Below are 21,685 nucleotides of genomic sequence, written 5' to 3'. Positions count from 1 at the left end.
GTACCTAGGGAAATGGGCACGAGTCGCTGCTGTGTACAAAGAAGCCAGAGCTGCCCCTCCCCAGCTGTGCTGCATGGCTGGATGCAGGGCACCAGCCCTTAGGTGGGGTGCAGTGTCTGCCATTCAGTGACAGGGGAGTGCCCATGCAAAGAGCACACCTCACACCTGGAGCCCAGCTGATCCCCTGTTGAGGTGGGGGGAGCAGTGAGCTGTGGCTGGCTTGATTTATCGCTGTGACTTTGACAGGGAGAACGATCCCGGACATGCGCTTAGGCAGAGGGCGGTGACTCATTGCAGCTCCTGTGCTGGGGCAGGGCCTTTCTCCATCCTACTTGGGTAGCGGTTGCTGCTCGGGGATGGAGGGGAGCTGGAGCTAAGACACTATTTCAGGTGCCCAAATCAGAGCCCTGCAGAGACAAAACGGCGGCCCCAGGGAGCAAGCCTGGCTCAGTGGCAGGGAATCCTGTGCACGGGGGCAGTGATGGCTTCATGCTGCAGTGAAAGGTGCGGTGGCACCCAGGGCAGCCCCTGTCCTAGGCGCAGCCCCCCTGGGAGACTCAGAGCTCCAGGTGTAGCTATTCAGAGAGGAGAGCCTGGCCCATGGCCAGTCTCCGCCCCCTTGGTTTCTCTCCTTGGGACCCCAGAGCCTTCCCCAGGACTCCTCCCAGTGATGGGTGACCTAGCCCAGCCCTCCCCCCAGGGGCCCATGCCTTGTCCAACATGCACCAAGCCCCCAGGGCAGGGAATGTAGCCCCTCCTCCCCAGCAGTCACACAGAGTAAGAGCAAAGGAGACAGAAGCTGCCAAGGAGCCAGTGCAGGAGGGAGCTGGACCGGGCCCCCACAGGGCCTCACCCCACGTCTTTATTAGAATAGCCTGCTCTGCCCCCTGCCATCCCGGCAGAGCCAGGCCGGAGCTACAGCCTGGGAGGGCAGCCGCTCAGCGGCACGGGGACGGATGGAACAGAAAAATGGTACAAAAGACAAAACTTTACTGTGCTTACAATTAACGGTGCTGGCTTGAGTCCAGCAGCTGCCAGCTGAGCTTCCCCCCCCACAGCCCTACTACTGCACCTCAATCCTGCCCCTGCCCCCACAGCCCTGCCAATGCCCCACAATCCTGACCTGCGCCCCTGGCTTTCCCTACACAGTAGTGCTGTTCCCCTTCCCTTTTTGCCTGTCACCCCACTCCTGGCTCAGTTCTGCCCCCCACCCCCTACCAACATGCCTCAGTCCTGACTCCTGCTTGTGCCAGCATGAGACCCTGGAGCATCATTCTAAACAGACTGTCCATGGGCCCAGCAGGGCACAGGGGAAAGGCAGCTGGGGGCCTGACCAGACCCTGCCAGACTCGGCTACCATCCTGCCCTCTTCCCGTCAGCCTGGGGTGCAGGGCAGAAGCCAGAGCCCAGCTGTGTCTTGCAGCAGCCCCCGGGCAGCTTTCGAAGGAGAAAAGTGCTCAACAGGGCCCATCCCCCAGCCCAGCGCTTGCCTCCTGAGGCCCTGCCAAGAAGTTTCTCTTCCTGCTCAGGAGCCTGAAATGAGGCTCCAACGATCCTGAGCCAGTACCTGGAGAAAGGAGCCTGGTCTCTGGTGCGGCTCAGCACCTGCCACTCCCACCAGCTCCACTGGGAGAACGAGCACTCAGCTCCTCTGGGATCGGGCAGCGTTGGCAGGTGCCTGGGGCCAGGGTCCTTCCTCCAGGCCACAGCTCTGAGTGGCTGCATCCAGGCAGAGGCAGCTCCAGCTTCTCCCTGGGTTAGTTTCCAGTTTTGCAGGAATCTAGATCTGGGTGCATGGCGCAGCGGGAGGAGAGCACAGGGCTGGGTGTTGGCTTCCCTGGGGGTGGGGGCGGCCCCCAAGGGAGCACAGGGGCAGCTGCAGAAACCCAGCAGCGGGGAGTTGGGTGAGTTTGCACAGCTTCCCCTGAGCCCTGTGCCAGCTGGGGGGGGGGGGGGGGGGCGGGGCTCCTCCTGGACTGCACCAATACCCGAAGCCCCCGCGGCTCAGAGCAGGAAGGGGACGATAGGCGAGCGCAGGGGTGGGTAGTCCCGGAACTCCTTCAGGTAGCTGCGGTGCTTCCCCTTCGCCCAGATGGTCATTTGGATGAAGCCGACCAGAGAGAACAGGGCCACTGTGGGCAGAGAGGAAAGTGGTGAGGAATTGGGGGGGGGCACTCCCTTGGCCCCCCCAGGATCACCCCACCCTACAGCCCTGAGGGGACCCTACTCCAGGGGTTGGGTAGGGACACAGGACCTTGCGGGTCAGCTCTCCTCTTGCCACGGGGGGTTGGCATGAGTGTGTGCCCTGCTCCTGTCGGCCCCCTCGCTGTGCTGTGCTGTGGGGGCACCCACGAGTCTCGGTGCCTCTCACACTGCAGCAGGGGCTGGTAGGACCCGGGCTCACAGTCATGGTGCCCTGGGCCCAGCTGAGAGCCAACCTCTCCCGTTCCCGGCCAGAGGCGGCAGCGGCACTGACTCAGGTTCAGGGCGAAGGGTCAGGTTAGGTCAGGTTGGAAAAATGACTTGACCCGCTTGGGCTTGGATCTGGTTCGGCTCAAGCCTAAAATGAGAGCTGCCCCCTTGCGCCAGCCCCCACCACTGGCTCCCCTCCCCCTCCCTCCAAGGGGACCAAGAACCAGATGTTGCACAAGATGAGGTACCTGCATCCCCCGGAGGGAGCAGCAGGGGGCTCCCGCCTGATGGGCTGGAGGCCCCTGGGCGCTGCCACCCCTGGGAAAAGGCAGCCAGCGGATGCCAGGGAAAGCAGCTCACACCAGCGCAAATCATCCAAGAGCCTTGGCTGCAGGGCAGCTCCCGCTGCCGTCTTTGCTTCGCCTACTCCCTGCAGACCGGGGCGGGTCCCTCGGTGCTGGGCACCAGGACGAGCCTCGAGTGCAGGGAGCCTGGGGAGGTGGGCTGTGAACCCAGCTCATCCTGCCAGCCAGGAACGGGGCTGACACCCACCAAACTCCTTGAGTGTGGTCACGTGAGCAGGGCTGGGAGTCAGGATTCCTGGATTCTATTCCCCGTCTACGACGACAACTCAGGCAGGTGCCGTGGCCTGCCCGTGCCTCGGTTTCCCTGTGAGAGGGATGATCTCTGTGACATGCTGGGAGCCCTATTGGTGGCCATGTAGGGGCTTATTGTTCCCACAGAACAGGGAAGGGTGGCCCTGGCAGCAAGACCCGCCTGGCCCATGCCACCCAGACATTGTGGGGAGACAATGTGGCATCCCCACGCCCTGGCTCCTTCCCCCACACCGCGCTCACCTGGGAGACACTGGGTCATGATGGCGAAGCCGATCCAGGAGCCCACCTGGAAGAGAAGCAGCTGCAGTTAGCGCTGGGGAAGCCAGGGGCTGGGCAGAACCCTCCCTCGCATGGCACGGGGGAGGCCAGGCCTGGCGAGTGGCACTCACTCACAGACAGGGGGCGCTCATTCAAGCTCACTGAGCCATTTGCAGCACAGCAGCAGATCTGGCCACCCAGGGCGCCCAGCTGAGCAGCCCATGTCGGGTACCTGACCCTGAGGGGGGGTGGAAGACACTGAGCTGTGCAATCCAAGCCCTGACACATGGGGGAGGGGCACGGTGACACTGGCTGCTGAGACTCCCTGCACTCGCCTCCACGCAAAGGGCCCCTGCCAGGCCCCAGCTCCGACGCCTTCATGGGCAGGGAGAATGACCGTGGGAAGATGGACTGGCCTCTGGCCGGGCCCTGTGACAGGCACATCCTGGGCTCCAGCACGGCACCTCAGCCTGCTGCCTCGGCACCAGCCGGGCATGCATTTAACGCTGGCAACCCCCTTCCAGTGCCCACCTGCTGCCCCTGCCCTGGGCTCCCCCCCACTCTGTCAGTGCCCCTCAACCCCCACCCAGTCCCCTGCTATCCAAGCCTGGGTTCCCTCCACTGCCCAGCTCTGCCAGTGCCCCTCTATCCTGACCTGCAACCCCCTGCTAGACCTGGGCTGTTGTGAGCAGAGGCCTGCAGACCCTGTGACACAGAGCAGTGCCCCGAGCCATTAATAACCCACAGTGCCCCAAGCCGCGTGCCCAGGGTGTACATGGCAGTGGGAGGCAGGGACGCCGGCCCAGCCAGTGAAGGGCTCCCTCCGAATGGGCACAGACCCAGCACGCCTGCATCTACTGCATTCTCTGTGCGGAGCCTGCCGTGCCTTAATGTGGACTCAAATGGCAGGGAGGCCGGGCCCGCCCAGACCCTAAGAGCTGAGCGATCTCAGACCCTCCTGGGGAGGGACTGTCCAGCACTGGGGGTGTGGGTGCCCCCCTGGAAGGGTGATCTAATGCCCAGGGGCTGGAAGGAAAGTGGAGTCAAAGGGGCCAGTTCCCAGGGGAAATCTTTCCCCCACACTGTGCCCCCTATGGGGAGGGAGAGGCTAGGTCAGGAATAAGGGTGCTGGGGATGAGGGGACTGGCAGGGGGAGCTTTCACCCCCTCACCTACACCAGGGATTGGGGGAGGGCAAGGGGCTCCCCCAGTTGAGATCAGGGCAGTTGGGGGACTTGCTCTCCCCAGCAATGGGGAGTCCTCAGCCCTGGCAGCAGCTGAGTTGGAGGAAGGGTGGCTGGGCACACGCGAGGCAGCTGGCGCCTGGAGAACTGACTCATGCCCAACTTTAGGAGTCATGACAGTCAAATTCGGTCCCCCCCCCCGAACCCAGCTCTGCCAGTGCCTGGGAGCCCAGAGCTGGCTGGAGGTACGGCCCCTGAACACCCAAGAGCTGGCTTCAGGCCCGAGGCTTTGCTGGTGGTGCCAGGCTGGGCATTTGCTGCCATGTCGCCCCATCAGCTCCTGGAGCTATGCAGGGCTGGGCCAGGCAGAGCACTAATGGCTGATGCTGATTTAATAGGGGTGCTGTCCTGCAGGCCGTGGAGTGGGGAGTTCAGCAGGGGGTGCTCTGCTCTCTCAGTCTGTTCTGACCCCAGTACAGTGCTAGGGGGCGCTGTCCTGCAGGGAGCAGAGTGGGGAGCTCAGCCGGGGGCACTCTCCCTTCTCAGTCAGGGCTGACCCCGGTGTGGCACTAGGGGGGGCCGTCTGGCAGGGAGTGGGGTGGGAAGTTGAGTAGGGGGCACTCTCCGTTCTCAGTCAGGGCTGACCCCAATGTCTTAGCATAGCACTAGGGGTGCGAGGTCCCAGCTATTTATCACTGGCACTTTTCCCAGAAGCAGGCTGTTAACTCCCGGTTTCCCTGCCACCTTCTGAATTCCCCCTGCAGTTTCAGTTAGACAAGGGCATTCTCCTTGGCTTCCTGCCCTAATGGGTTCAGCTGTGTGGCTGTTAAGCTGCTGCTGAGTTCCACTCCAGAGACAGTTGCATTTCTGGGGAGAACAGTGATGTTCCACTATAGCTGAGTCATACACAGACACATACAGTATGTGGAGCCTGGGGCCCCCCCTGTGGATGAGGAACACAAGCTCGTTATTAATTAACAACAAGCAGGAGGCAGCTAGAAGGTCACTCTCTAGCCGCCTGGCTCAGGGAGGCAGCTGCAGTTCATGGAGACGCTTCCAGTGAGACCAGAAACAAGATCTGTGGACCAGGGCGGGCTGGTGCCAGGCAGCCCTCGGCTCAGGGAACCCACCAGTTTGCTGCTGGTGGGGGGACTGGTGGGGCGGGGCTCACCTCATAGGTATAATTAGGACACGACACTAGCAGGAAGAGCCACGTGAAGGGGTTCTTGGTGGGATATGGGATCTTCCTAGTCTTGGAGCCTGGGAGGGAGAGAAGCAGAAATCCAGCATGATTTATTGCACAGGAGCAATGAGACCCACCCTGGGGAGTGGGATCAGCTTTCCGCGGGAACTGGGGAGACAGCCCTGTCAGACACCGTTCTCCAGGGAGATGCTGCTGCAGCACCCCGGTGTGGTGTGTCAGATCTCCACTCACACACCGGCCAGGGCTTCCTGCAGCCCACTGGAGCCTGAGGCAACAGCATGTTCCCCCATTCCTGCCCTGCTGCACTGGGCACCATCGGGGCTGATCTGACACGTGGGGCTGATGGGGCAGTAAAGAGGCAGCATGCCAGGTTGGCCAGGACTCATTCAGGGTTCCCCCACCCACACCCCCTCCCCGGCTGCTGGGACTACACACATCTGGGACAGCCACATCCCAGTCAGGGTGCCACATCCTGCCCAGAGAGGCTGAGGCCTCCACGGTGGTTGTGCCTGGAGACCAAGGATCCGCCAGCCAGGCTGTTCCAGACACTGCTATGACAGAGGTGTCTGCACTGGGAACGTAGGTGTCCTCCACAACCCGGGAAAGCCATGGCGGTTTAGAGAGAGACTTGTCTATCGCTGCCCGTCTCTGCCCCCGAGGATGTTTACAGGGGGCCTGAGGAAGAGAGGGGGTTTTCTCCTGTGTTTCTTACATTAAACATTAGCAAGACCCTGGGGAGCTGGGAGGATGGAGAGCAAGGAGACCCCTCTGTGAACGGGCGCCAGGGGCATGGGGGGATAGATTCTCCCTCAGACTACACCCCGGACCCAGCGCGCGCTCCCAATCCCCATACCTCAGCCAGGGATACCAGCAGGCCCTGCCCCCACCCTCAGGCTGCCCTCGGACTGACCATCCTTGCCCGGTCACCCCTGAGTGACTGAGGCCCTGGGGGGCCAGTGGGGCCCCGCCCCCACTCACCTGCCGGCCGCAGGTTCCGCAGAGCGATGTGAATGGAGAAGTTCCCCAGCTGGCAGAACTGGGGAGGAAGCAGAGGAGCGATCAGTGCCCTGGGTCCCAGCAACCCCCTTCCCTCTCCCTGGCCTGGGGGTTCAACCCCCCTTGCAGTGGCAGGATCCCCCATCAGCTCACAGGGGCGTGGGCCTGGAAGGGCATTGGCCTGGCCGCGCTCTTGCAGTGGCAGCACAGAGCTGTGCCACCTGCCACCCATCCTCCTGGCAGCCTCACCCCACCCTCTCCCCAGCCCCACTCTGGCACCCTCATTCCCCCCCACCTTTGCACACACGCCCATCTCCAATGGGCACACCCCCAAGTACCCCCCTTGGCACTTCTGCCCAAGCCCAGCTGAGCAGCCTCCTTCCCTGCTCCCCTCCCTGCCGCTGGCAGCTCTTACCAGGAATATAATGAGCGCCAGCTTCACCTGCTCGTCGCCGTAGGCTGTGGGGGAGGGGAAGGGCAGAGGTTAGCCTGGCACAGGGGGCGGGGGAAGAACACTCATCTCACGGGGCGCTAGGGGTGGGTTTACAGGGTCAGAGCCTGGCGTCTGCGTAGGGAACGTGCTAGCACATGGTCAGCACGGGGAGCACGTGGCTTTGGTGTTCGCAGGCCCTACTGCAATAATGGCTCGGAAAGAAACAAAAATTCATAGTAAGGGTGGGGTGGATCTGTTAAGTGCCCATGAAAGATACCAGATGAACACCCCTAGGGCCGGTGCATATCCAGAGCCACAGCACGACCGTCCCTGCTCACCTCTCCTCTCTAAGGGGGAGGGCAGGGCAGTCCCGGTGGGGGGGGGGGGGGGCGGAGGGTTAGCACTTCTTCCAGGGTCAGAGCCAGCTGGAGTAATAGACAGGAACAAGCAAAGGGGGTGAAGCTGCTGGGCAGGGGGTACGGTACAAGATGCCGTGGGGCGGCTGGACCGCACACTCATCAGCGCATGGAGATACAGGGAAGGAATCGAGGTCACGGGCTGCTGCAGGAGTGGAGGAAGGTTTGCTGGAACCTGACATGCAAAGCAGGAGAGTGTGGGCTTGTTCAGCTGGGTTTTTAACCCTTTACGATGCAGGAAGGGACAAAAGGCCTTTAATAAAGCAGAACACTGGCTGCTGCTTGTCTTTTACACTAGCAAGTCAGGTCTGATCCCCAGGGGAGCTCTGGGGACGGCTGGGGAGCGAGGCAGTTTACGACTAGAGATGCCAAGGAAACGGGACTGAGAGGGAAGCAATTTTCTGCCCGTTTGTTTAAAACTGACGGCTCAGATTTCAGGGCCAGGAGGAACCGTCCTGCCCACTCAAACTGACACCTGCCTAGCCCAGGCCAAAGACCCTCCCCCTGCACCAGCACCTGGCCCAGAACTCGTGGCCGAGCTAAAGCGAAGCTTTGAGAAACTGCCCAAGATTTGAAGTCTCCACATGCTGCTGAGCGAGTCGTTCCCCCCCCTTGTTAAACATTTGCACCCTATTCCCAGGCTGAGTTCAGCTCCCAGACATTTATCCCGGCTTGGGCTGTTTGCTGTAACTCACAACTATTTAATTAGCACATTAACCCCCTGTGTTAACAATGCAGCTCCCTTCAATCAGGGCTGCCGGTGCTCCCACCGCCGAGTCACCACTACGTCCTGCAAAGACGCAAGCCAGGCTAGCCTGGAGCCTGGACTTGCTCCACGTCTCTTGCCTATGCTAAGAAGCCGTGCCAGGGACAGGTCTGCCGGCACAGTGCTGCGACACCACTATCTCTGTGGCACGTGGTCACACTCGACTGCTTGTGCTGCTGCCTTGTGACCACATGGCTGTATCAGCAAAAGCATGGTGCACGGTGGGTAGGATCCCAGTGTTTCCACGTGCCACGCAGACACACTGCCTTGTGGGAAACTGAGTGTTGTGCGGCAGCCGCTGTGCCTTGTGGGATACCTGCAGGCCTCTCCTGGAATTGAGGGGGGAAGGGCTGAAGCAAGGCAGTGGAAAAGGAAGGCCAGCCCCTCAGGCGAGCTGTCTGTCAGAGAGAAGATCTGGAATCGCACGTCAAGAGCGGCGAGGGGTCACTTACTCGGTGGGGTGTACAGTGGGTGGTTGATGTAATACGCCATCCAGGCTGCAAAGCCCCAGTAGTATGTGCAATTCTAGAGACAAATCAGGAAATGCTCTTTTAACATGGGCTCCACTAAGGAGACGAGTCAAAGGGATCCCCCAGGCAGCCGCTGCCCCAGCCCCCATCCCTCACTTCACTTCACCTGCCCCCAGGCCCTGCCCTCTGCTGCCCTCCAGCCCGCTCACCTTGAAGATGTTGCGCAAGGGCATCGTCCCATGGGAGAACCGATGGACAAAGATGGTCTCCAGCAGGCGCTTGATGTAGTGGAACGAGTGGCAGATGCAGGCCAGGCTGGAAGGGAGGCACAAGGGTGCTAATGGGTACCAATGCCTCTGGGACACGGGCTGGGGGTACATTCCCCACTAGGGAATTGTTCTGAGCAGGCAAGTCCCCTGCGCCCCAACAGAGAGCACCTGCCAGCTCCCCCGAAGGCTGCTCGCCGGCAGGGCTGGATGGGGGCCGTGCTGGAGCCTAAAGCAGAGCTCCCTTGCTGAGCCACAAGGAGATGCTCTGGGGATCGTAAACTGTTCCCTCCTGCCAGGAATCAACTGCCTTTCCGGTGCAACAGCTCAGAGCACCTGCCAGCCCCTAGTCCCTCTCCGTGGCCTGCCCATGTGTTGAATATCCAATGGCTGCAATGACGGCCAGGTCCCGGACTGCCTGGAGACACCGGCAGGGAATCCGACCGGCACGGCGTCCCTGTAGGGGTGAGATTTTCTCTTCCCCACTCATCCCGCTCTGGAGAGGAGGCCAACCCGGGGGCTGCAGGCCTGGCCTGGGAGACAGGGCCCCTCCAGGAGCGGGATCCACGTCCCATCTGTTTGTTTTCCTAGGGCTCAGGTGTTCTACAGGGTCTTTGCCCCCAACAGCTCAGGAGAAGGCCCAGATCCCGGGGCACGGCCCCAGCGCAGGCTGAGCAGAGGCAGTCACGGGTACTCACTGCACGACCGAGTGCTTGCTGGAGGTGAAGTCGTACTTGGGGCCATAGATGAAGGGCACTCGGAAGTAGAAGAGCAGGTAGATCAGCAGGGGCCCAGCGTACTCGGTGAGGAAGACCTGAAAGGCAGAGCGCGCGGTGAGCACAGGGGGTGCCTATGGGCGGGGGGAGGGGGGGGTCTCTCAGGCAGACCTTTGCCACTGCTCACCGTCACCCAGCTGATCTGCGCACCCAGGTCCCGGAAGTACAGTGTGGCCGTGGTGCCCACCGGCAGGTTCTGTAGCACGTCCTCATCCTTCAGGGACTTCCCCTCTGGAAGGAGAGCGGAGACTCAGAGAGGGCAAGGGGGGGGGCGCCAACCGGGATGCCAATGCAATATGCTACCCTGGCATTGGTTCCATGGCAACGTGCCCGAGTGACCCCAGCTCCCTGAATACAGCAATGCTCCCCTGTTCGCTGCGGCACAGTGACACCCCCCTGAAAGCCACGTGGAGAATGAACCACCGCCCCTGCTGCAGGTCAGAGCACTGTGATCCCAGAGGTTTGCTCTCCCCTGTGTACAAGCTGGGAAGCCCACAGGGCCCTTCCCCAGAAATCTGGGTCTTCCTAGCGCCCTAGTCCTTTGGTGGTCGATCAGCTCTCTCGCCCTCCGGAACAGCGTCAGCACCTGCCCCCCAGGCTCCTGTGGCTCGTGTTCCCCTCGGGCGCTTTCCCCACCCACGATCAGCAGCAGCGGAGAGGCGCGCCTGGGAACAGACGCAGCGACAGCTGTCAGCGCCCACACGGCGCTCTAACTTACTGGGGTCAAGGCGGAGGGACTGTCGGGCTGGGTACCACTGGGGATCTGCAGAGAGAAAAGCAGAGACAATGGCATCACCCCTGTGGCTTCGAAATCCCTGACTGTGCCACTGAGCAGCACCAAACCACGCTGCTGTTATGGGGACTCACGAGGCTGAGCTGGGCCTTCAGGCACCTTGCTAAGGGCAGAAGGCGACAGGCTGGCTCCTGCCTTGCTGGGTCTCCAAGCCCACTGGCCAAGGATGCCCCCCTGTGCGGGCAGCCAGCACGAGGCCCAGACGCCTGCTATGCCCCATTGTGAGGACTCCTGTGGGACACAAGCGGTGCCTACGCTTTGTGCTGGCCCGCTGCACAGGAGGAATTTCACTCACAGCGATCCCAAGGCCTAGATGCTGTGGTGACGGGCGCGCTACGAACGCCGCGGGCTGCAGAGGTTTCTCACCACCCACTAGGAAGCTGGTCAACGTCTGCCATCATAAACTGGCTGTCGGCGGAAAATTGGATTTTTGACTAAACAACATTTTCAGGAGAAGTGGCGGCTTCTCGTGGGAACCTGTTTTTTCTTACCCTCCCCCTTACCACTCTGAATACTCGATACTGTCCTGCGCTCGTGGGGCGTATGGCACAGCCTGCTCCACCGCCGCACAGGCCAGGCCTGGGGCCTAGTGGGATGACACCAGACAGCACTGGCGAGGTGCAAGCTCAGGAGAACCACAAGGGGGTCCGTACGCCCATTGCAGCTGAGCCCTGGCTCTGCTCTAGCGCATGGGACATGCCAGGCAGCTCGGGTGCAAAGGCCCAGTGTGGCAGGGCACTAAGCACCCTCAACTGCCATGGAGGTCGGTGCTTGGCAGGGTCAGTCTCACCGGGGCAGTGAGCAGAGGGTGGGAGTCTGATGAAGGGGGGGCACAAGCGAGCTCACGCCATACGTACGGGACTTGGTGAAGAGGTTCTTGATCTCGGCGATGGTGGCATTGGGCTCCACCTGCAGAGAAGCAGACAGCAGTGATCACAGACCCAGGGGCACAGAGTAAGGGCCCGATCCTGTGCCACGGCCATCAGCAGGAGCTTGGCTACAGAATTCCCCGTCCCCCCAACCTTACACCCGGGGTCTGGGAAGAGACTCCGTGAACTCTGCCAAGGTTCTGCTGGACCCTCAGGGCTCTGACCAAAGGGACAGCACAGCACTGGGGTCCCTGTGTTTGCCCCTGGAGCCCGTTGTATCGGCAAGCTCCGTTTCATAGTTTTCTCTCTTTGCTGTCGCACCACAAATGCCCAGCAAGCTTCGCAGGTCGAGCCAGGCTCCCCATGGGCCTCGCACTGCCCTGGGAATAGAGATTTCGCAGTCGGAATGTGGTTAACAGTTTGGATCACGGTGCACACGCCGGAAAGCGCTCGACCTGGCCGCCAGTCCAAAGCAAGCAACAAAACCCTAGAGGGATCCCAGTGGCAGCAGCCAGGCACGGCTCAGCAGCAAACTGCTCCCCAGGGGAGGGTCTGATACGGCAGGGAGGTGCCCTGATGCTCTGAGCTTCTGTAAATAGAAAACAGATACACAAGCTCTCCCCCAGCTGCTGCGTGGTACAGGCAGCGCGTGGTACAGGCAGCACGGGCTAGTGAACAAGGTGGGGACACAGGCCACCTGGGTTCTATTCCCAGCTCTGCCGCTGACCTGCCACGTGACCTTGGGCTGTCACCTACCCGCTGTGCTCGTTTCCTCCTCACCCAACCTATCTTGTTTACTTAGACTGGAAGCTCTTTGGGGCAGGGACTCTCTCCCCCTCTGGGTTCATGCAGCACCCAGCACAATGGGGCCTTGAGCTCAGCTGGGGCCTTTTGTAATAATTGGGCCCAAATGTACCCTAACTGGGAGCTCCTCTCCAAAAGGGGGCGGAAGTTCATGAGATGTCACAGTAACCTACAACAATGTGTGCTGATGGGAAAAGGTGCAAAAAAGAGAGAGAGAGAGAGAGACTGACTTATCCAAACAAAAAGGCCTCCCGAGGTAACTCAAGGACAGTTAAGATCATGCCTGGGAAACATGAAAAGTGGGGGACCAGAATTCAGTGAACCAACCAGGTCTAACCGTTGGACAAAATAATGAGGGGCTGGGCTATTCCACCCACCACTCCCTTTGGGGTCCTCAAAGAAAGATTTTGGGGAGAAAAAAATTGGCTATTGAGTGAGCTGCCACCCGCACCATCTCCTGGGACTTTGGATCCTGAGAGATGTCCTGACTAGACCACGCCAGAGAGGAGCAGCCAGATGACATCGCCAATTCCACCAGCCCTGGCTGAATCCCAAATACCACCTGGGATGTGACCCTTTGTCCCCTCTCCCCACCTTATTTCTTCTCTTTCCCCTCTCACTTCTTTTGCCTTCTGTCTAATAAGAGTCTGGCTTAGCTGGCCACAACTGCTTATTTTGCAACATAACCACAAGTCTTTGACCAGAGAGAGATAACTAAATGCAACGCCCTGAACTGCCCGACGCTAGTACAAGTTTGCCAGGTCTCGGAGCGGCTAATCAGACCACGTGCTGAGCCCGTGTGTCTCCAGCAGTAACGCGACAAGTAAGAGCCAACCCCAAAGCTCAAGTATCAGAGGGGTAGCCGTGTTAGTCTGGATCTGTAAAAGCAGCAAAGAGTCCTGTGGCACCTTATAGACTAACAGACGTATTGGAGCATGAGCTTTCATGGGGGAATCCGACGAAGTGGGTATTCACCCATGAAAGCTCATGCTCCAATACGTCTGTTAGTCTATAAGGTGCCAAAGAACCCCTAAGCTGCATTTTCTATCTTTGCTGTTCTTTTCTCTCCCTTTTTGTGTGTTTGTCTTGTTTTGGTGTCAAGGAAATGAGATCGGGCTTCACCAACCGCTCCAGCCCATTCTTAACTCACTTCTCTTCTCCCCCCAAAGGACGGTCATCACCATTTTGATACCATCTAAGAGACTGTCAGACAAGAGGGTTTTTCCTCCTAAAAACTCTGTCCCGCTAAAGGGGGAGGGAACAAGAGACGCTGTTGAAATGAAAGCCTGGCTTACTACTTTACATTTCAAATGCTTTAACTGGTTTTCCTTCTTTTCTCGATCTTTAATACAACGTTAAAAGGATTGTTAACGGCGTGTTTGCCAGGGTACTATGCAGGCTGAAGTCTCTGCCAAACCCCACCCCTTGTTGAACATTGTTTAGTGCTGGACAATGACAGGTCATGTTAACACCTTTGATTCTTTGGGCCCCTTTATTCCGTCTAAATTAATACAACAGGCCTCTCGCTGCTACCGTAACACATCTAATAGCTGTCAGCACCAACTCACAGGGCTCAGGAAGGAACCTCTTTCAAGGGCAAGTAATTCCACTGGGGTGTTTCCTGCTCCATTCTCTGAAGCAGCTGGGATGCTGGACTAACCGGGCCATTTCTCTGATAGTCCCTGTACATAGGTCGAAGCACAGCTGCTGTCAGGGTTTGCATGACTCCGAGTTAGGAAAATGGTTTCAAAGGGAAGGGTTGTTCTCCCAGGCTAGCTCTGGGCCCGATCCTGGCATGCATGGAGTCCACGCCCTGCTCCCCAGTGGGGCGGATGCGAGGCAGTGTTGCGTATTGCTGTGCACACAGCACGTCAGCAGCTGGGTGAAGCTGGTCACAGATCAGCACTCTGCTGCTCCTGACACTGGTTCAGCCGTTTCCCTCACCGAAAGTGACAGCTGTCACACACAGCTCCTGGGAATCTTCTGTTCCTCTAGAATCTTCAGTCCCAATGTCTTCCCTGGGCAGATCCCAAAACGCTGACAATGCCTGGGCTAAAGGGTGTTATAGACTCATAGACTTTAAGGTCAGAAGGGACCATTATGATCATCTAGTCTGACCTCCCGCACAACACAGGCCACAGAATCCTACCCATCCACTTCTATAACAAACCCCTAACCTATGTCTGAGTTATTGAAGTCCTCAAATTGTGGTTTGAAGACTTCAAGCTGCAGAGAATCCTCCAGCAAGTGACCCGTGCCCCACGCTGCAGAGGAAGGCGAAAAACCTCCAGGGCCTCTGCCAATCTGCCCTGGAGGAAAATTCCTTCCCAACCCCAAATATGGCGATCAGCTAAACCCTCAGCATGTGGGCAAGACTCACCAGCCAGACACCCAGGAAAGAATTCTCTGCAGTAACTCAGATCCCAACCCATCTAACATCCCATCCCAGACCACTGGGCATACTTACCTACTGATAATCAAAGATCAATTGCCAAATTAATTGCCAAAATTAGGCTATCCCATCATATCATCCCCTCCATAAACTTATCTATGAATCACTGCAGGACCAGACACGTACATTTAAGGAGGTTGTGCCCACTGCAAACCCAGCTAACCCAAGCAGGTGCTGGTGTAGGGTGTCTACAACAGCTGACGGCCACTCCCACAGTGGGGAGACCTGGCTCCCGCCTGAGAAAGCTCTCAGTCAGCCAGATAGTGTAAATCAAAGGAACCCAAACAAACAGAAGCTGCTCAGAGCAGAACTGGGCTTGTGCATTTCGTTGCGGGGCCCAGAGGAGTCATTCTGGCCCTCAAGGGACTGTGTTGCGAGTACTCCAGAGCATGGGCCAGGGGTTTACATCCTGCGACAATGGCGAGAGCCCAGCCTGGCTGAAAGATTATGTGGGATTAGACTCAGCCAGGCTAATGAAATTTACAAGTCAGCGAAGTGACTAAGCGTCAGAGATCCTCCTCCTATGGACGAGGACACTCAGCACGTCTGCAGCGCACCCCGTCTGCAACCAGGAATTAGTCCTCGCAGCACCCTTGGGAGCTGGGCGGGGCAGCGTCAGCAGCCACATTTCACCGAGTGGGACACCGAGACACAGAGAGGGGAAGCAGATACAGAGTGAAATGGTGGCAGTGCCCTGTCCTGCCTGAGATTGGCTTCTGTGTATCCAGACAAAGGGGGCACACAACAATCAGGACAAGTAAAATAAAGCTGCATTCAGCGCAAGGCAGAATGTGCTGTGGGCACTCGTGGGTTCCTTAAAGCCTTTTCAATCACATGGCACAGTGCAAAAAAGAAAAGAAGAAAGTAAACGGGGCACTGGCTAGGGGACCGAGCCAACCTCCATCCCAATGCTGGGCAGAGTGCTCGGCTATAAGGCTCCTGCCTAGTTCTGTGGGCAGGACAGTAAGAGACTGACACCCACAGAAAGGACAGTCCTGCTTTGAAAAGGGACTCTAAGATGGCCCCAATGCAGCCGCACAGCCACCATCTCTCTCTCAGCGACTCTAGGTCCAACAGGCTCACGGCACAAGATGGCTTTAGGCCCCGCCTCCTGGAATCAGAGAATCAAGCTGGTTCCTTCCTTCTCATGCATCGCTAGTAGTCATTGCGACTGCCCTCAGCAACACCCACGCCAGTGCATTGGCGGTTTGTCCAGACGTGAATGACTGGAACAGTGCTGGTGACGATGCACAAGACATAGACTTCAGCTGCCTCTCCCGCAGCTGTGTTGACTCTTCAGGGGTAAGAGGAGCAAGAAGCAGCCAGAACTTATTTTTGGCAGGAGCTCCGACTCCGTCCGATACACACACAGGGAACAGAGCTGTGCAGTGCGGAAAGGCCATTTTTACAGCCAATTTTCAGAGCAGAGCCTCCCTTTTAAATTACACTAAGATTTACTTCTCAGTTCCTTTGAGGGCATGGTTAGCTTGTGCTTAGAGAGCAGTGGACTGGGGGGGCAAGAGGACTCCTGGGTTCTTTCTCTAGCTCTACCACTGACTCATTATGCGACCTCCTCTGCGTTCCTCGGTTCTTCCACTGTAACATGGAGATCGGCTCCTCTCCGGAGGGCTGGTAATCATTGCTGGCAGAGACCTGCTTGGAGTTCTCTCTCTGGAGGTGGCTGATGGCTTCACTCCACAGCCCCAGGATGTTCCTGCTGGATCACTACTGCTACTTCACGGTGCCCTGCGGAAAGTCCAGGGTGGGCTAGAGAAAGTTTCAGACGCCGTCATCCCCTGTCTTCGTTTCCAGTGCGGGGCTGCTTCAAGTCTGTGCTGCTCACAGAGATGCTGGGAAGTGGAGGAATCACTAGGTTCCTTTGCAAAAGATGGCAGGACACCCCCCCCCCCCAAACTGTACAGCTAAGGTCACATCCAGGGCACCCACATGCCAAGTGAAAACAGTAAACCATGGGAGACCCCCACCCTCCCCAGCAACCTGACACTTTGGAAGGCGGCAGGATCTGACGGGCTAAAGGGAAAGCACTGGGGTTCGCTTCTCTAGGAGGGAGAAAAATGCTCTGAAGGGAGAAGTTTTATTTGTTTGTCTTAAATAAATTTTCTGCCCTTTTTTAAAAAAAAAACTAAACATGAGGCGAGGCAAGTCTGCTTTTGCGGCAGGTCCCAGCCAGCGCCTAGGACAGAACAAGAACCCACAGCTGGAAGCTGTAGCCAGACAAGCTCACATTAGAAAGGAGGCACCATTTAACTTTAAACATTGGCCGGGGGGAGAGGGGGGAGAGGCCATTGGAACAAAGTCCCAAGGGGAGTGGTGGATGCACCATCTCTTGATGCCTTCAGTTCTGATCGGACGCCCTTTCTGGACGATGCTTTAGTCAGGCACAGATTGACTGAGCTCGCTATGAAGAGAACTGGATGACATTCCCTGGCCTGTGTTATACAGGGGGTCAGACTAAATGATCTAATGCTCCCTGTTGGCCTTAATATCAATTAATCTTAAGAGCCAGGGCTGCTGAATCTTTGAGGAAGAGATTTTATTTCTCCCAAATGACTCCCTTGAAGAAGTATCCACAAAGCCAAAGACTTTTAAATAGTCTAGGAATTCATTCCCCTCTCTGTTAAGCAGATTTCACTTCCTTGGTACTTGGGTTGTCACAATGCCCACAGACCCCCAGTACGCCAGAGTCTCCCAGGGTGGATGAGATCTGAATCTTTGAATCCATCATTCAACTGAACAGAGACACCCTTTCATTAAAAGCAGCAGAGAAAAGGGGTCCTGCCCATTTCCCTTTGCAGGGCGCTTTTAAGACTGCACTTTAGAGGACCCACAAAAAGCCAAGTTTGGGATCACAGTCACTGCGCCTCTGCAAGGTATGGTGACCTGCACGGTACAGGAGATCCTGAACTGTTGATCTCTGCTGTGTGGCCACATATGCAGGCATGACAGAGCGAGATCTGAAGCTCAGCGCTTCCTGGCTCTGGTGGGTGCCCTGCAAAGGGAGCAGTGAATTCCCAGGTGCCACTGCTCAGCCCAGAGCTCAGCAGAGGGAAGAGATTCAGGCCTTGCTGCTGAATGCTCCTGGTAGCCTCTTGGGCAAAAAGCACACGAAGGAGTTCTGATTACTCCCATCACAGGATTATTTTAATCACGTCTCTATATTTAGTTTTCCCACTTCCTCCTTGCCAGTCTGAACGGATTTACAACTCACACTGGCTTTATTCAGAGAGGGGTATCATACCCAGGCACAAAGTTAAACCACCAGTGCCAGTTTGCCCACAGGATTGGGCCTGGAGAAAGTTGGCATGGGGGTCCTACGGTGCCACGTGCACAGTTGCTGACCTCAGCACAGCTGCATTTCAAAGCCTGCTGAGTTTATGGGGAATCTTTCCTCTTTAGCCCTCCCCAATAGCTAGCCAAAGCACCTGACATCAATGGAGGCAGCGATGCCTAGTGGATAGAGCACCAGACTGGGGCTCGTCTGTGGGTTCTACTCCTGGTTCTGACACCGGCCTGCTGAGCGACCTTGAGTCAGTGACTTCCCTGCTCTGTGCCTCAGTTTCCCCATGTGTAAAATGGAGATGATGCTCCCGACCTTCCTTTGTAAAGTGCTTGGAGATCTACGCATGAAAAGTGCTAGATTAGAGCAAGGGATTGTTATAACACCCACTGCCCGCAAGACACTTCACAGCAATCTGCTTTGGCAGGAGAGCACTTGAGCTCATAAACTAATCTCTCCTTTGCTTGAGCACAGAAGATGCTGCAAAAGATGAGGGGAAGCTCACTTCAAAGCAGCAACGCTAATGGAGTCACAGGTTTGTGGTGCTGGCTGTGTCTGGTGATCCCCAGATGGCAGCCAGCAACCAGGAAACACCCCATCAAGGTGACAGATTCAGTCAGCATGGCCAACAGGGTGGCTCTGGTTCTGACCGAGGCCCTTCCCTGCCCGAGGCAGGGGAAAATCTGTCTCCCAGCAGCGGTGTCCGTGCAACTGTGCAGGTGTCACAGGGGCAGCCCCTGGGGAACTCCAAGCCTTCGCTGACACTCCGGCAGTCAGTCCATTCAGCTAGGATTTGGGGGCATGGACGAGGCTGCCCCCTGCTTTGGGATTTAGCTTGGTAAGGGCAAGCACCAGTGATTGATGGGTGCCAGCAGAGAAGTGGGGCTTGAAATGGGAAGCAGCTAGGTGGGCGGCAGAAACAGAGAAGATCTGCAGTGGCAGGACAGAAAGACTAGTCTCCAGAGGGAAAGGGAACAGCTCAGATCAGGTGGGGGGGGGGGCACAGAAGTGAGTCTCTCAGAATCTGGGAGAGCTGGTCTCTGAGGCTGGGCAGCTGACACCAACTGCTATAAAGGACACACGGACTGGCAGTGAGGTTTGTTTGGGCAGCTCTGGCACGTCTCGTTAAACGCTGCAGCTTCTTTGCATCTGGTGATGGGGCAGAAGAGGTATTTACACCTAGGCAGCTGCCACTGCAGATCGTGTGGGCACCCACCGGCTGGGAAGGGAACAGCCGCACAAGTGCAGTGGATGGCACCTTTGGGCCTCCTTCCTAGGCATGCTGTGTGAGGTGGCAGTTCTCGGGTAGAGGAGTTTCTCACAGACCCAGCCCCCTGTACTGCCCACACAGCCAGTCACCTCTTTCTAGTAGCTGGCCTGGAGAGGAGACTCCATGCGTCCTCCTGGCAGGTGGCCCAAAAAAGGCCACAGGATCATAGATTCATTCGTAGATGTTAAGATCAGAAGGTACCATTAGATCCTCTCATGTGACCTCCTGCCTCTCACAGGCCACAGAACGGCAGCCAGTCACCCTGCACTGAGCCCAGCAACTTGTCTGGGTAAAGCATCATCCAGAAAGGCAGCCTGTCTCGAAGGCACCAAGAGACAGAGAATCCACCACCCCTTCCCTGGGAGCCTGGTCCCGGGGCTAACCCCTGCTAAAAACATGTGCCTGTCATCGTTACTGCTGTTCATGCTGCACTAGCACCGGGGGCTACAATCAGGATCAAGGCCCCCATTGTGCTAGGTGTACAAACCACACAGGAAGGCGCTTCCCTGCTCCAAGGAACCGGCCTCCACCTTTTCACAGACCAAGGTACTTTCTGAAGGCGAGCGAGTAGCATTATCCCCATCTCATGGGGGGATACTGAGGCACACGGTGGGGAAGGGACTAGCCCAAATCACACAGCAAGTCTTCGGCAGAGCTCCGGTTAGAACCCCAGTCTCCCTCCCAGGTTCTAGCCATCAGATCCCGCTGGCTCCCCATCTCATTTGATAAAGTGGCTGAAGGACGACACGTTGCAGGTGGAATCAGCACAAACGGCCACACTGCACGCGGCTTCCTTCTGTGTAGCCACTGTAACTCCCCCAAGCACCTCAGCCTGCAGGCACTTGTTAAACTAAAGAAACCGAGAGTTTGTGTTTTCTTCTCTTTCTAAGAAAACCCCCAACACACACCGCCAGTTCCGTGCAAATTAACCCACGTGTGTGTAAACAGGCCAGGCCTGAAATGCATGCAAAGTCAGCAGGCCAGGAATGTAGTTACTCTTCTTCAGAATGAGAATTCAGCCCCGGATGTGGCCCAGGTGCCAAAGCCACACGGCTGGGGCTCCCTGCCTCTGAGCCTGCACCAGGTGGGAGTATTTTGTGTTACATTAAGGCTGATGAAAGATGCTGGATTTACACCCTGAACGTCTGTGTGTACTCACAGCCTGGGCCGCACCAGGGCAGCATGCAGAGCAGAGCTTGTTCCCACGCCAACATCCCCTCCCTCTCTGCTAAGGCTGCCAGCGAGGGCCACTCCCACTGGCTGCTTTTTGGGATGCGGGTGCCTGTCTGCTAGGCACCGGGCCCAGACCCAGCAAATTCAACCAAGGTGCGTAACGACTGCCAGCCTGCAAAGGGCTCCAACCGTCTGTGTCCCCCACGGTCAGTCCCCTGAGCTCTCCGCTCCCACGGCCGTTTGAAAGTCCATCCCTACCCCTGCTGGCTCACTTTGAACACACCGAAAACCCCAGTGGCCGCTCAGCAAGGCAGTGGGGTTCCCTGCCCTGGGCAGAGGCAGCACGCACCTCTCAAGGCCCGTAAGGGGACAAAGATAAGGGCCTTGGTGCACCAAAGGATCTTCCTTCTGCTGAGACAAGGTGGCCAAACCCCGCTGCTCAGAAGCCCAAGGCTGAGACCTGGCTGTACGGTGTCATTGCTCATGACCACCTGCCTTGGGGCTGTAGCTGGGAGGCAGAGGATGGCTTTAAGGGAGGGGAGAACGTGCTTCGCTCTGGAAAGGACAATCCCACCCTCCACTGAGAAATGACTCAGGGCCCAGGGGGGCATCTTTACAGTAACCACAGCAGCCACCCCGCCTCCCAGGGCACAGGGCAGGGGCCTACCTTATCCAGGAAGCACAGCTTGTCCCTGGTCTTGGCATCCAGGATCTCCACCTCAAAGAAAAGAACAGCCTTTTTAGATTTCACGGCCTTGGGGTAACGCTTGAGCCCGATGCCGTTCAGACTCATCAGGAGGGGCTGGCCCCCCTCCAGCGGCACCACGTTCGGGTCCATGCCTCGCCACAAGTTTTACAAGCAAACCCCAGGAAGCGTGTCGAGCCTGGGACTCAACCCTGCAGCTTTGCCCTGGCGGTCCCAGTCAGCAGATTCCTAAGGGAGCTGCTTCTCCAAGGCTCAGCGAGGGTCAGTGAGAGCTCCCCTTGCTCTGGGAGGATTCCAGGGGCCGCCCCATGAACCGGACCCAGCCAGGAGAGCAGAGGTCTGCTCTGCAGGCTGATTCCCAGGCGTAACCTGATAGCACAGGGAGGTGAATCACTACGGCACCCAGCTAAATATAAAACTGAGCCGAGCTCCTCACAAGCAAGCAGCTCCTACCAGGGAGCTTTTAAAGGCACTGCCATCACCCTGGGGGATAAACGCCCACCCCCACCCCCCCGCATTCACC

The 21,685-nt window shown here is 57.8% G+C and overlaps 2 protein-coding genes across 3 annotated transcripts in view; one reads left to right on the top strand and one right to left on the bottom strand.

The window, feature by feature from the left end:
- Positions 1–21,685, top strand: part of LOC120391382 (adhesion G protein-coupled receptor E5-like) — a 1,047,477-nt gene that overhangs the window by 89,770 nt on the left and 936,022 nt on the right. The window lies entirely within an intron of this gene.
- The window catches only part of TECR (trans-2,3-enoyl-CoA reductase), a 45,042-nt gene continuing 24,166 nt past the window's right edge, over positions 810–21,685 (bottom strand). The window contains exons 2-13 of the mRNA XM_039515072.1: positions 21,124–21,174; positions 11,448–11,499; positions 10,516–10,560; positions 9,925–10,028; positions 9,720–9,835; positions 8,965–9,070; positions 8,738–8,810; positions 7,086–7,129; positions 6,653–6,710; positions 5,642–5,730; positions 3,270–3,315; positions 810–2,132 (exon numbers count right to left, since the gene is read on the bottom strand). Of these exons, the coding sequence (XP_039371006.1) occupies positions 2,005–2,132; positions 3,270–3,315; positions 5,642–5,730; positions 6,653–6,710; positions 7,086–7,129; positions 8,738–8,810; positions 8,965–9,070; positions 9,720–9,835; positions 9,925–10,028; positions 10,516–10,560; positions 11,448–11,499; positions 21,124–21,174 (912 nt within the window). The 3' untranslated portion in view covers positions 810–2,004. The remainder of the gene's footprint in view (positions 2,133–3,269; positions 3,316–5,641; positions 5,731–6,652; positions 6,711–7,085; positions 7,130–8,737; positions 8,811–8,964; positions 9,071–9,719; positions 9,836–9,924; positions 10,029–10,515; positions 10,561–11,447; positions 11,500–21,123; positions 21,175–21,685) is intronic.

Source organism: Mauremys reevesii, linkage group 25, assembly GCF_016161935.1.
Source record: "Mauremys reevesii isolate NIE-2019 linkage group 25, ASM1616193v1, whole genome shotgun sequence".
NCBI lineage: Eukaryota > Metazoa > Chordata > Testudines > Geoemydidae > Mauremys > Mauremys reevesii.
This window is presented reverse-complemented; position numbering and strand designations above follow the sequence as displayed.